This window comes from Saimiri boliviensis, chromosome 21, assembly GCF_048565385.1.
Source record: "Saimiri boliviensis isolate mSaiBol1 chromosome 21, mSaiBol1.pri, whole genome shotgun sequence".
NCBI classification, from domain to species: domain Eukaryota; kingdom Metazoa; phylum Chordata; class Mammalia; order Primates; family Cebidae; genus Saimiri; species Saimiri boliviensis.
The window spans coordinates 26,334,692-26,346,778 of NC_133469.1; the positions used below are offsets into that span (position 1 = coordinate 26,334,692).

General features: G+C 54.6%; 1 protein-coding gene across 1 annotated transcript in view; it reads right to left on the bottom strand.

Annotated features, from left to right (window-relative positions):
• Nucleotides 1-1,729: 1,729 nt before the first annotated feature.
• RSPH14 (radial spoke head 14 homolog) overlaps nt 1,730-12,087 on the bottom strand; it is a 79,073-nt gene continuing 68,715 nt past the window's right edge. Inside the window, exons 5-7 of the mRNA XM_003938540.3 lie at nt 6,124-6,352; nt 4,122-4,258; nt 1,730-2,072 (exon numbers count right to left, since the gene is read on the bottom strand). Of these exons, the coding sequence (XP_003938589.3) occupies nt 1,816-2,072; nt 4,122-4,258; nt 6,124-6,352 (623 nt within the window). The 3' untranslated portion in view covers nt 1,730-1,815. The remainder of the gene's footprint in view (nt 2,073-4,121; nt 4,259-6,123; nt 6,353-12,087) is intronic.

The following is a 12,087-nucleotide window of genomic DNA, read 5'->3' on the forward strand; positions in this document are numbered from 1 at the left end:
TCAGCACCACCAACCATGTAAAGAAAGAAGGTTCTACAGAGGAGACCAAGAGCACAGGATCTTGAGGCAGGGATTTTGGTGATCTTAGCCAGAGCCTGTGGTAGGGCTAGAGCCAGCCTGCTGTGTGTTAAGGCAGGACTGGGACCTGAGGAAATGGAGCCTCTCAGGCCTCTGTTTTCTGAAGGAGAAAAGGTTTCCTTTTAGGGGGCCTTTTTAAAAGTTTTAGTTTGAGACAGAGTCTCACTCTGTCACCCAGGCTGGAGCATAGTGGCATGATCTCAGCTCACTGCAACATCTGCCTCCTGGGTTCAAGTGATTCTCATGCCTCAGTCTCCCAAGTAGCTGGGAACACAGGCATACGCCACCACGTCCAGCCAATTTTTGTATTTTTAGTAGAGATGGGGTTTTGTCATGTTGGCCAAGCTGGTCTTGAACTCCTGGCCTCGAGTGATCTGCCCGCCTCAGCCTCCCAAAGTGCTGGGATTACAGGAATGAGCCACTGCACCCAGCCCTCTTAGAGGTGCCTTTTTTGAGAATGGGAATGAACCTGAAACCCCAGCTGGGCCCAGCTTCCACAACAAGAGGCCCTACTTGGATTCATCCTGTGATTCCAGGGACAATAAACTTCTCTGTGTTTCTTCTGGTAAAGTGAGGGCCCCTGGGGCTCACTGAAAGGACTGCAAGAAGGGGCTCCCTTTGAGATTCTGGTTTTGCTGAAAGGTTTATTCTGGCACCTCACAGGAAATATGACTGTTGTCAAGGGGTGATATGAATGAGGGAAACCTTCGAGACAGGGAGCCTCAGAAAGCTCCTGGGGAAAGAGTAAGGCTCTAGCTCAGCCCCAGAAAAAAGAGACTAGCCCCGAAGCTGAGTTTTGCTACAGCAGCTCCTCCAACAGAGGCCAGGACAGGCTGCTTCTCTCCACAAATGAGAACAATTGCCTCACCAGACCATGCATAGAGGAGTAGGGGGAGATTAAGGAGCTTCTCCTGGTCATTCCCCAACCTCAGCCCTGAACCCCAGAGCCCCCTGGAGCTGCGCTTCTCCCTCCTCCTCCTCTTAGCTCACCTTTCTGTCCTTGCCTCCTTATCACCTTCACTGCAGGGAAGAGCACAGATGAAGGCATAGGCAGAAGGCTCACCAGAGGGCTGCCCTGAGGGCCACATACACCCAAAGGAGAAGGGATCTGGGTGGCATGGGCTTCAGGCCAGCCTGGAGGCTGCTTGAGTTACTTCCTTGCTTTGGAGAAGAATGCAGCTGTTTGGAGTAAGATCTTAACGAGAAAACCAGAACCTACCACTGTCCTGAGCACTCATCCCTGGGGGAGCCTCTTATGACTGAGTCACCCTTTCCATGAAGAACCTGCATCGGGTTTCTCCTATCACCTTCCTTCTCATCACCCAGGGCGGAGAAGGGGCAGACCTGGCTGAGCAGGGCCACACCCAGCCACATCCCAGGGGTCAGTTACTCCATCTTCTGAAACCTGGGTGGTGGCTGGTGCATCTGGGTTCCCTCCTACCCCAAGCTGAAGTTCCTGCCCCGAGCCTTGTCCCTGGAGGGCTCAGTCCTGCTCTCTACCTTCTTGAGGGACTCTCGGCCCCAGCAGAGAGCACAACTCCAAGGCCACCTGCCACCCATCCCCAGCACTGAGTTCAGCCTGTGCCACCCAGGACCCAGTGCTTCTGGGCCTGGCATTTCCCCTTTGGCAAGAGAGCGAGAGAAGACGTGACCATGCTCCAGGAACAGGAAGTGCCATTTGGATACCAGATAAAGAGAATGAGTGCATTTATTCACACACAGAGGCAGATGAGGAGCTCAGGGTTTGAACTCGATGACACTGACAGCAATCCGGGCGGCCCGCTGTAAGGCTTCGGCAATGTGAGGCTTTTCGTGAGGCTCCACCTCCATGGCACGGAAGATGGGCACATGTGCCTGCAGGACCTTGCGGCCCTCGGGAGCCTCCGCCAGCATGGTGAGGGCCTTGGTGGCGTTCAGGCGCGCTACGGTCATGGGGGAGTGCAGCAGCTCCAGAAGCGGGCCGATGGCTTCTGCCTCCAGGGCCGCATACTTCCCTGCAGACCACCAACACAGGGCATTCCTAACAGCCCAAGGGGCCCTCTTCTCACCCCGTCTCACCCTATCACTCTCCTGACCCTCCTCCTTGTGCAGTCTCAAGGGATTTATGCCTGGTTTATGCCCCACCAACATGCTCTCACCCTCAGGGCTCTTGTACCCTTGCTGGGTCCACCCTGGGCCTGGCCCCTTCATCTCCTGCCTTTCTAGCCCCAACTGGCTCCTCTCCATCCACCCTTGTTCCTGCCCAGGAGTTCAAAAGCAGCCTGGGCAACATAATGAGATTTCATCTCTGCAAAAATTTAAAAATTAGCCAGATGTGGTGACAGGTGCCTATAGTCTCAGCTACTCAGGAGGTTGAGGTGGGAGGATCATTAGAGCCTGGGAGTTTGAGGCTACAGTGCTCATGACATTACTCTCCAACCTGAGTGACACAATGAGACTCTGGCTCTTAAAAAAAGGAAATGCAATAGTTCATTTATGTTGCCAATATTTCTTATATACTTACTCCACAAAACACACATGGTTCCCTGGAGATGCCCTCCGCAACCCTTTACTGCCCCTTCCTGCTGTCCTTGCCGGCCCTACCCTCCTGCAGTGCCCAGCAGACTCTCCCCTTTGCTGGTGGAACCTCTCAGCCTGGGCCCTGCCAGCTCCCATTTTCCTTGGGGTTGATCCCAAGCCTTTCCCAGAGGAGGCCTGTCCCCTGTGTGTGCCCCACCCATGCTGAACTTCTCCTCCACATCCTTCATCACTGCCTCCCAGGGCCTGGCATAGAGCAGGGCCTTCGGGACCCTTAGCTGGAGTGCCAGCTTGGGAATAAATGGCCTCGCCGCCCTGGGTCCCAGCATCTTGTGTCTTGAGCCCCGTGGCCCTCCAAGCACTCCTGCAGGAAGGCTGGACCAAGGATACTGGGCTGAGGCTGCTCCAAGATAAATATGCACCATGGGCCGGGCGCAGTGGCTCAAGCCTGTAATCCCAGCACTTTGGGAGGCTGAGGCGGGTGGATCACGAGGTCAAGAGATCGAGACCATCCTGGTCAACATAGTGAAACCCTGTCTCTACGAAAAATACCAAAAAAAATAAAATTAAAAAAAAAAAAATTAGCTGGGCATGGTGGTGCGTGCCTGTAATCCCAGCTACTCAGGAGGCTGAGGCAGGAGAATTGCCTGAACCCAGAAGGCAGAGGTTGCGGTGAGCCGAGATCGCACCATTGCACTCCAGCCTGGGTAACAAGAGCGAAACTCTGTCTCAAAAAAAAAAACAAAAAACATGCACCATGTAGTCAGCATCCTGACTATACCAGTAAAAGAAGGGACTGCAGACTCCAAAGGCCCCAACCTCTCCCCATCTGCATGCCTCAAGCAGCATTAGGGTCAGGTGTGGGAGGCTGATTGCAAATCCAAGCCCAGATGATCCTTCGTGGAACTCAAAGGAAGCACAGGGCCCCAAGCTGGTGGATGCGTGGGGGCCAGAAGGAAAGTCAGATGCTTTCAGGGGTCCTGGGAGTGCCACGCCCCAGACTGCCAGGTGTGGAATAGTCCAGGGTTCTTCCGTTAGCCCAGGGTTGGGTGACTCAGAGGAAAGCCTGACTGGCTGGGAGTCCCTCGGGGAGATAATTCTGTATTTGCCCCTTCCCCCAGTTTAAGAAAAATAATTGTGATGAATAAACACCACAGAGTCATAGCCTCCAGATTTGCTTAGACCTCAGGATAACAGAATCATGAATGGCAAACTAATCAACCCCTGAAATCACAGCTCATGAGGGGCCTGGGTAGGAGGTGGGAATTCCAGGCCCAGGGAACAGACTGGTGTGAAGGCACAGAGGTCTGGCTGTGAGTGACTGATTAGGGGCCACTGTGCTGGGGAGAAGAGGGAGGGCTGAGCCTTGGACCAAACCTTGAAAGGACATCAGTGATAGGCCAAGCGGAGGGTATTTGCAAAGTGTAGGGTTTGGGGGACAATACGCAGCCCCCGAGCACAGAAAGTTCATCATGGCTGCTAGCCTGTTGGGGTCTCCTTCCCTGCCGCACCCCTGACCACCTCACCTTCAGTGATCACCGTGGCGAACATCAAGGCCCCAGCAGCGTTAGACCTCACATGCTCCACCGGGTCTTTCAGTAAATGCACCAGGATGGGGATGACGTCAAACTGACACACCTGTTTCTTGCCCACACGAGATATGCTGGAGCAGAGAGGGAACAGAGAGGGGCTCTGCTTGGAAGGGAGAAGGCAGGCATGGCCCAGGAGTGCCCCAGGGAGACACAAAAAATTGTGTTGGGAATACCCCAGGTGGTCATGGTGGTGATGCTGGAGTGCAGAGGAGCACTGGTGTGAACGCGGCGTGTTGCCAGTGAAGGCCAGAGGGTGCACAGGGCCTCATTCTGAGCCAGCACGCAGAAAAGAAACAGGGCATGTTCTCCGTGGCCCCAAAATGGGGAAGAGCAAGATCCAGGGGTGTCAACCACAGGGAGACTCGTGTTGACTCTGCCTAAGAGCCAGGGCTGCCAGTGATGGGCCAAGCTGCCCCTGACAGCAGTGGCTGCTGGGCACTAGGCAACTGCAGCTGAGGACTCAGACCAGGTGACCTTTAGGCCACTTACTCTGGATTAAATGCAGTTGTAGAAAGGAGGGTGATGGACTCCCCAAAACTTTCCTGTGAGGGGGTCAATTCTGTCCCCTAAAGAGGAAGGGCTCCTGGGCCAGGAAACACTGTCCACAAGCCCCACAGGAGTGTCACAGTGCAAAGACCCGTCACTTAATCAACCTTTCCCAAATGTAGCCACCAAAGAACAATTATTTTTGTAGAGCTCTTAATGACCTCAAAGACACAGGTGTTCCCTGGGAACACAGATTGGGAAATGGGGTTGGCCAGCCATGAGCTGTGACATTAGGAGGCTATGGAGCTTTCAGGATGGTGGGCCTCAACCCTGAGGCCCATGATCAAAGATGCAGAGTCCTGGGCCCCACAGGCAGGGATTCCCCGATTCATTCACACAGCGAGACGCTGAGCCAAGCTGGGTTTCTCCAACTCAGTGCTCTTTCGGGCCAGATAATTTTCAACTGGGGGCCAAAGCTCCCGCACTGCAAACCCTGGGTCTAGAGCAGCAAACAGAGGAAAGCCCTGTTCTCAGGCGCTCCCCTCAGGGATGCCACACAAAGTAACAGCAGGGATGGTGGTCACAGTGGACACAGAAGGATGGGAATGGCGGGGAGGCTGCAGTTTCAGACAGAGAGCTCTCTCCTGGAAAGCCACTCTCTTGGTTCCACAGAAAGGGGACCTCTGAGCAGACCTAAGAATGATGGGGCTGGGACGGAGCCTAGGAATCCGCATTTTCACAGACCTCCTGGGGGTCAAGGTCAGGGCCACAGTTGCAGAAATACTGGCCTGGGCCTCTAGTGAGACTCTCAGAAGGAAGAGTAGCTAGGACTTAGGGAAGGCAAGAGGCCTCCACTGAAGAGACATAGCCACAGCTAAGGCAGTGACTATGGCGGTCAGTGGCCAGCCCATCGTTATGAAGAGGGGCCCAGTGTGGGAACCCATACTGCACCCCACCCCTGCAGCTTTGAGGCTTTGTGTTCAGTTTACAGGCCAGGAGGTAGACTGTGATCCTGTACGACCTGGGGTAAGAGACAAGACCCTGCCTCTGTTCCCTCACCTGTGAAGGGAGATATCACCTCTCTGGAGGGTTGCCTAAATGTGAGGTTTGCAGACAACACCTGGCACACAGGAGCCACTCAGTGACCACTGGGTGTCATGATCATCACCAGTGCTTCTCCTGTGCTGGCCTTCCTCATGGGGAGGGAGTGCTCAATCAACTGGCTTTGTCTAGGCTGAGAGGTTTCCTGGGATACAGGACCCTCCCAGGTCAACAGGATGATGGTCACCCTAGGGGGGAAGGTCATCCTCCCTCCCAGTTCCTTCCTGCCCCCAGCCACAAGCAGGCAAGGAGAAGCAGGCCCAGGGTGGCCGCCCTTGAGCCCTGGAGCAGCCCAGTTCCAGTGCTTTCTCCCAGCCTTGGCGGAAACCCAGCCTAGGCCAGGCCTCACCTGACATTAAGGAGCGCATGGGCAGCCTTGCTTCGGATGTTCTCATTGGTGCTGATGAGTTTGTGCTTCAGGATGGGCACCACATTGCTGTTCAGGGCCTCGGTGGCATCTTCCCGCAGGCAGAGGACCAGAGTGTCTAGGATGAGCTCCTGGAACTCCTCCTCCACTTCCCCCTGCAGCTTCCGTACCAGCAGGGAGATCAGACCTTTGCTGATGATCTCTTCAGCCCCTACAGGACAGGAAAGGATGCTGAGGGCAGGCCAGCCACCCACCCACCCAGGCCAGTTGGCCTGCAGGGCTCAGGGAGGGTCTTGCAGAGCCAGTGAGTGGGTTTGACAAAAGGACTTGCAAGTGCTACATACACACACATACACACACATACACACACACACACACACACACACACACACACACACAGGTCCCGCCTGGCCAGGGGTCAGGTGGCTGCAGTGACAGCCACATCAGGACCTGAGGGTAGAGGTGCAGAGGATCCAGGAAGGGCCCGTCTTTGGTCGCCAGCATCTCAGGGGGCATCCCCCATGGCAGGCACACAGTGAGCGGCTCGAGAGGCAGCAGCCACCCCTCAGAGAGCGGGCAGCTCATTCCTGTGGGGCCCAGGCAAACCAGGAGACCTCCACTCTTCCCTCCTCCTGCCCCAGAGCTGGGGAGCCAGCCAAGCACCCCCTTCCCATCCACCAAAATATTTCAAAGCTGCCGGAGACCCCACACTAATCTGACCGGACCTTGAGAAGAGCTTGAGTTTGACTCTGAGGCGGATACCTAGAGTGTAGGCCAGTGTCTCCCACACCAAAAGGAGCTGTGCCCTAACTAAAGGTGTTGAGAAGCCAGAGGCTCTGGCCAAGGGGTCTTGAAGGGACCTGGGGCTCTGTGGGAAGGGGGCTCCACATGTCACAGCTGGGGTGCAGGTACTGGAAGAAGCACAGTAAGGCAAGACTTCCCCATAAACAAGCCCCACCTGACTCTTCCCTTCCCTCCTGAGAAATGTCAGCAAGCGGCTGCCTAGAGAACCCAGAATCCAGGCACAAGTGGCATCCCAAGGAGCCCAGGACAGTGGGCAGAACAGCCCTCCTGAGTCTCTGAGATGAGGAGCACAGAGAATGCGTGCAGAGTGCCCTTCCCTACAGCACACGGCTGCCCTCACCATTGCCCTACAGCCGGGCCTCTCCCCAGACTCCCTGCAGCCCACTGCCCACTGCCAAGCCATCTACAGGCCCTAGGGAGGTGGCCACCAGCAGACACCTCTTTCTTCCGCCCTCCCCAGCTAAACCCTCCAATTTACATTTACTCTAGAGAGAGAAATAAACAGGTTAATTAGCCTAAAGGTCTCCAAGTGCCAATTAGTACCAGGGACTTCCTCTTTGAAGACATCACCCCAACCTTCTTCCTTCCCTCACTCCCTGAGGACATCAAACGGCAGGTGCCCAGGGTGATGTAGAGAGGCGGAGCAGGGTGCTGAGAGGCTCTTACTGCCCCCCATGTCTCATAATGTGCAGCGGCTCCCAGTGCCTCATCCCCCAGTGCCCCTGGCCAGCTTCTCACTGGGGTGTCAGATGGAGCAGCTAGCTCTGCCTCATTTGTTCCCTGGGCTCCAATTCCCCAGGAAAAGCGGGTTCCTGTTACTTCTAGTGTGTTGGGCTTTTTTATTTAATACACACAGATTTCAAAAAAAAGCCTAGGTCTTATTCTAAACATATCCTTTCCAAGCTCTGTGACCATGGATGAGTTATTTAACCTCTCTGAGCCTAGTTTGCTTATCCCTTAAATGAGCCTACCTGGCAGGGGGTTATGGATGAAAATGAGTTCCGCGTGCCATGGATTTCCTCATCCATATAAGGGTCTGTCCCTGTGTGCCCAGAACATGTGGGCCTAGGGTGGCAAGAATCTCCTGAATTTCACCAACACCGAGTCCCAGCTATAAGCAAGGGCCTGAGGGGTGAGATACAAGACAAATGCTGCACAGTTTGAACCCTGCAGAGCCTGTCAGTGCAGAGCCCCCGCCACCTCTCCTAGGGGTCGGATCCATTCTCTTGCTCAGCTCTCTGCTTTGCCCAGGCCACATGCCTGGCCTCCTGCTCCCACTCTGCTTCCCCCTCAGGTTCTGCCCATAGTCTCCCTACCCGTTCCTGGCTATGGAGCCAATTAGTGGTGACCTGGACGGCCCTCTTCCAGCTCACAGCAGGGAGGTGACAATTTGACCTTTTACAAGTTTTGCTGGCAGATGGATGGTCAAGGTTCTGGGATGGGGACACCTGAACAAAGATCTGGGGGTGAGGAAGTTGTTAATTTTCAAATCAGGACTAGACTGTGGCCTCATCTGCAACTATCTGAGCTTCCCAGGAAATCCCTGGGACAAGTGTCACTACTGGAGCTGCTGCCTGAGTGGGGGGCAGAGCTGAAGGAGGGATAGAGAGCTGAGGTCAGAAAAGTCAATATTCAAGGTGATCACCTCCATTGCCCACCTCTCCTTGATGAGGAAAGTGAGGGCCAGAGAGGCAACTTGAATACCCAAGGTCACACAGCAGATGGTGGCAAAGCCAAGCATGGCCCTCAGCTCCTTGGGTTTTCTCAGTCATTTGTCTTGGACTTCTGCTCCTAGAAATGCTCAGCACGGGGACTGGGGTTCGTTTTGAGACAGAGGGAGAAGATTAAAAATAAAACGCGTGCCGGGTGTGCCTTTCTGCTCGTTCACTTTGCTTCTTTTCAGCTAAAAGAAGAGTCTCAGGCCTGGCTATTTATAACTAACCCAGATCTGCGATGGTTTGCTCAAATGGGGGTGGGGCACGCAGACCCCAGGGAAACAATCTGGGAAACCCACCCAATTGGGCGGCAGCCTGAGAGTCCGCTGGGGGTGGGGGTAGTTGCGGGGGTGGTAGAACAGGTGGGGCACAGAGAACCAGCCAGGATGGGGTGGCACCAGAGCAGGCCAGGCTCTGGGCCATCCATGGTTTAGAGACAAGCAACACATGCCCACCCCACCCCCCGGGAAGTGGGAAAACTAGTGGAAGAGTCAGCTGGGGACAGGTCATTATAGAACAGGTTGACACGTGTGTAGACCAGGAATTCCAAGGTCCTAGGGGCTCTGGAGGTGCACAAAGAGAGGCCCCAGGGAATCTGGGTCTCATGGAGGTAGAGGAGAGTCCAGAACAGCAGGGGAACAAAGGTGTGTGTTTGGGCTGACCTGGCTGGGCAACCCGATCTGGCCTGGCTGATAAGCAGGGGTTCAGTGGTTGATGAGTCAAAGAGATCTACTGTGATTAAGGGGTCATGAATGCCTATGGCATGGAGCCCCAGTGGTGGGGGTTGGGTCATTTTCTTTGTGGCAGGCTGTGGGGGTGGGTGCTGGCACTGATACCATGTTGAGGGGCCACTCCTCAGCCAGCTGTACTTGCTGGGTTGGGGAAGTGCTGAGTGGGCTGTCAACATGGCCCCCTTCCTCTGGCTACTGCAAAGCCCCAGCTGTTGTCTCCCAGCCAATGAGGGCTGAGGACAGTATCTGTACCCAGGTTCTGGTCACAGCCACACCCTTCCTTTCCTGCCATGGGACTGCACATCCACATATGGCATCTGGGGCCCACCTTGCCACAGGTGACCCACCTGTCCAGCTTTAGCCTTTTGTGTCCCTGTGCCCTGAACTCACGGCCCACTGATGCCCACTGGGGCTGCCTTTGCTCCAAGGGCTACTTCTCTGTTCTCAGCTTTCTCGGCTTCCCAGTAGCTGGGAGCATGATTAACAGCTTCTTCCTTCACCCCCTGCTCTCTTCCTGTGGCTCTGGTGCTCTCCATTCTGTGGTTCCTGATCACCTCTCCAACTGCTCCTCCATCTTTTTGGTAAGCACCACCTCTTCCTCCAGTGGTCCCCACCCTCTCCCCTTGTCTCATCTCCCTGGGCCCTGATAATGCCCCGCCACTGTCTCCCAGCATGCTCTTGGACTCCCTGCCATCTCACAGCCACAGCGGACCCTACACTGAACTTGGCCTCACAGACTGCCTTCTGTGCTCACTCCCATTTCCTATGGACTAACTGATGTTTTTGTTATTTGATTATAGGACAACTCACATTGTCTGTGGGAGCATGCCTACTATAAATAGAAAACAAAAACTTCTGTTCTTTCTCAAATTTAAAATACTAAAGTTAAAACTCTCTAGTGGTTCTTAGGCCAACATTCCCAATCTACTGTCCCTAGCTGGCATCTGTGCATGGGCACTGGCCCCAGCCACACTGGTATTCTCTGTTTTTTGTCGTTGTTGTTGTTTTTTTCTGCGACAGAGTCTTGCTCTGTCGCCAGGCTGCAGTGCAGTGGCACAATCTCGGCTCACTGCAACCTCCACCTCCTGGGTTCAAGCGATTCTTCAGCCTCAGCCCCCTGAGTAGCTGGGACTACAGGCACGTGCCAACATGCCCAGCTATTTTTTGTATTTTTAGTAGAGACAGGGTTTCACCATGTTGGCCAGATGGTCTCCATCTCTTAACCTCGTGATCCACCCACCTCGGCCTCCCAAAGTGCTGGGATTACAGGCGTGAGCCACCGCACCTGGCCCTTCTCTGGGTTCTTCCTGGCCTCACGCTCCTTCACATCCTGCACCCTCCCTGCCTTGGAACTCACTTCTCTCCCACCCTATGTCACTGGCCATTTCCACTCCTACTATGGCCTCATTCCAAGCATCTCTTCCTTTGGGAAGCTGGCCCAATGCCCAATGCTCCCCCGCTCCACATGCCCCCAGAGCCCCACTGGGTCTCCTCAGATAGCCTCATATGACTGTAGTGACCAATTCTTGTTTCTCTTCTGCCCCTGCGCTACAGGCGGAGAGTCTGCCAGAAAAGGGGCAGTCTGAATCCTACAACTGTGTCTACAACATACCCTGGGGAAGAAAGCTATCTGTAAGTGACTGCTGTGTGAATACGATACTGGTTTGATGCCAGGTGAGATGCCCCTCTCTTACTTTGAGGTGGTCACCAGGGTCAAGTCAGGTAGGTGGCAGCCAGCCCCAGTGGACCCCTCCACAGGCTAGCCTCTATGCCTGGACCACTGGAAAGGGCCATCCCACTCTTGCACGCGGGCTTACCCCTGCAAACAACTCAGCTCTGACCCCCTGACTCTGAAGTGGAAGCAGCCTCTGGCTATCCTAAGACACGCTAATGTACATTTCCTATGTACATTAACCCTCAGAACCATCCTCTGACTGCAGTCTGTTACATCCCCTTTTGACAGAAGAGGAAATGGAGGCTGAGCCAGGTAGCACAAATGCTGGTCTCTGTGTGGTCCTCCTGGGGAGATGTCCAGCCTGACACAGCCTGGTAATGTGAAGGGCAAGCACAAAGAGTAGCCCCTAAGCCATTGGCTGAATTCCCTTGGTCCTCACTGGCCACCTCCTGCGAGTACTAGGTTTGCCTCCACGGTGCCCATAACAAATATGTCCTGTTCCTGACAGTTTAGGCAGCACCTTCACAGGTGGCCCACGACCCTGCCGGTACATAATGCAATGGTCTCCATCTCACAGCAGAGGAAACATTCCCAGAGAGGTTATGGAATGATGCTGAGATGCCACAGTGTCCAGCTGGCAAAGCCAGGCACATGCCCCTGCCTCTCCCCTACAGAGCTGGGATGGAGGGACCACTCTATCAACCTCTGCTGTGGCCAGTTCCAGGGCTTCTGCTCAAAGAATGGCATGATCCACATAAACTGACCACAAAGGTGTAAGGTGATAAGGAAGATGTTAGCTGGGAAGGCATCTGCACTTTGCCAGGGATGCTCTAGGACACACAAAGCTTCAGGTTACAAAGATGAAGGCAGAGAGCGGCATTCATGTCTTGGCCCTCTGGCTTCAGAGTCTTTTAAGCATGGAACTGAGGGGCTCCTGGCCCTGAGGTCCACAGATAGGCTCTGAAATTGAAAGCAGAATTTTGCAGCCTGTGTTCAGCTGCATTTTGCTGAGGGTCTGATG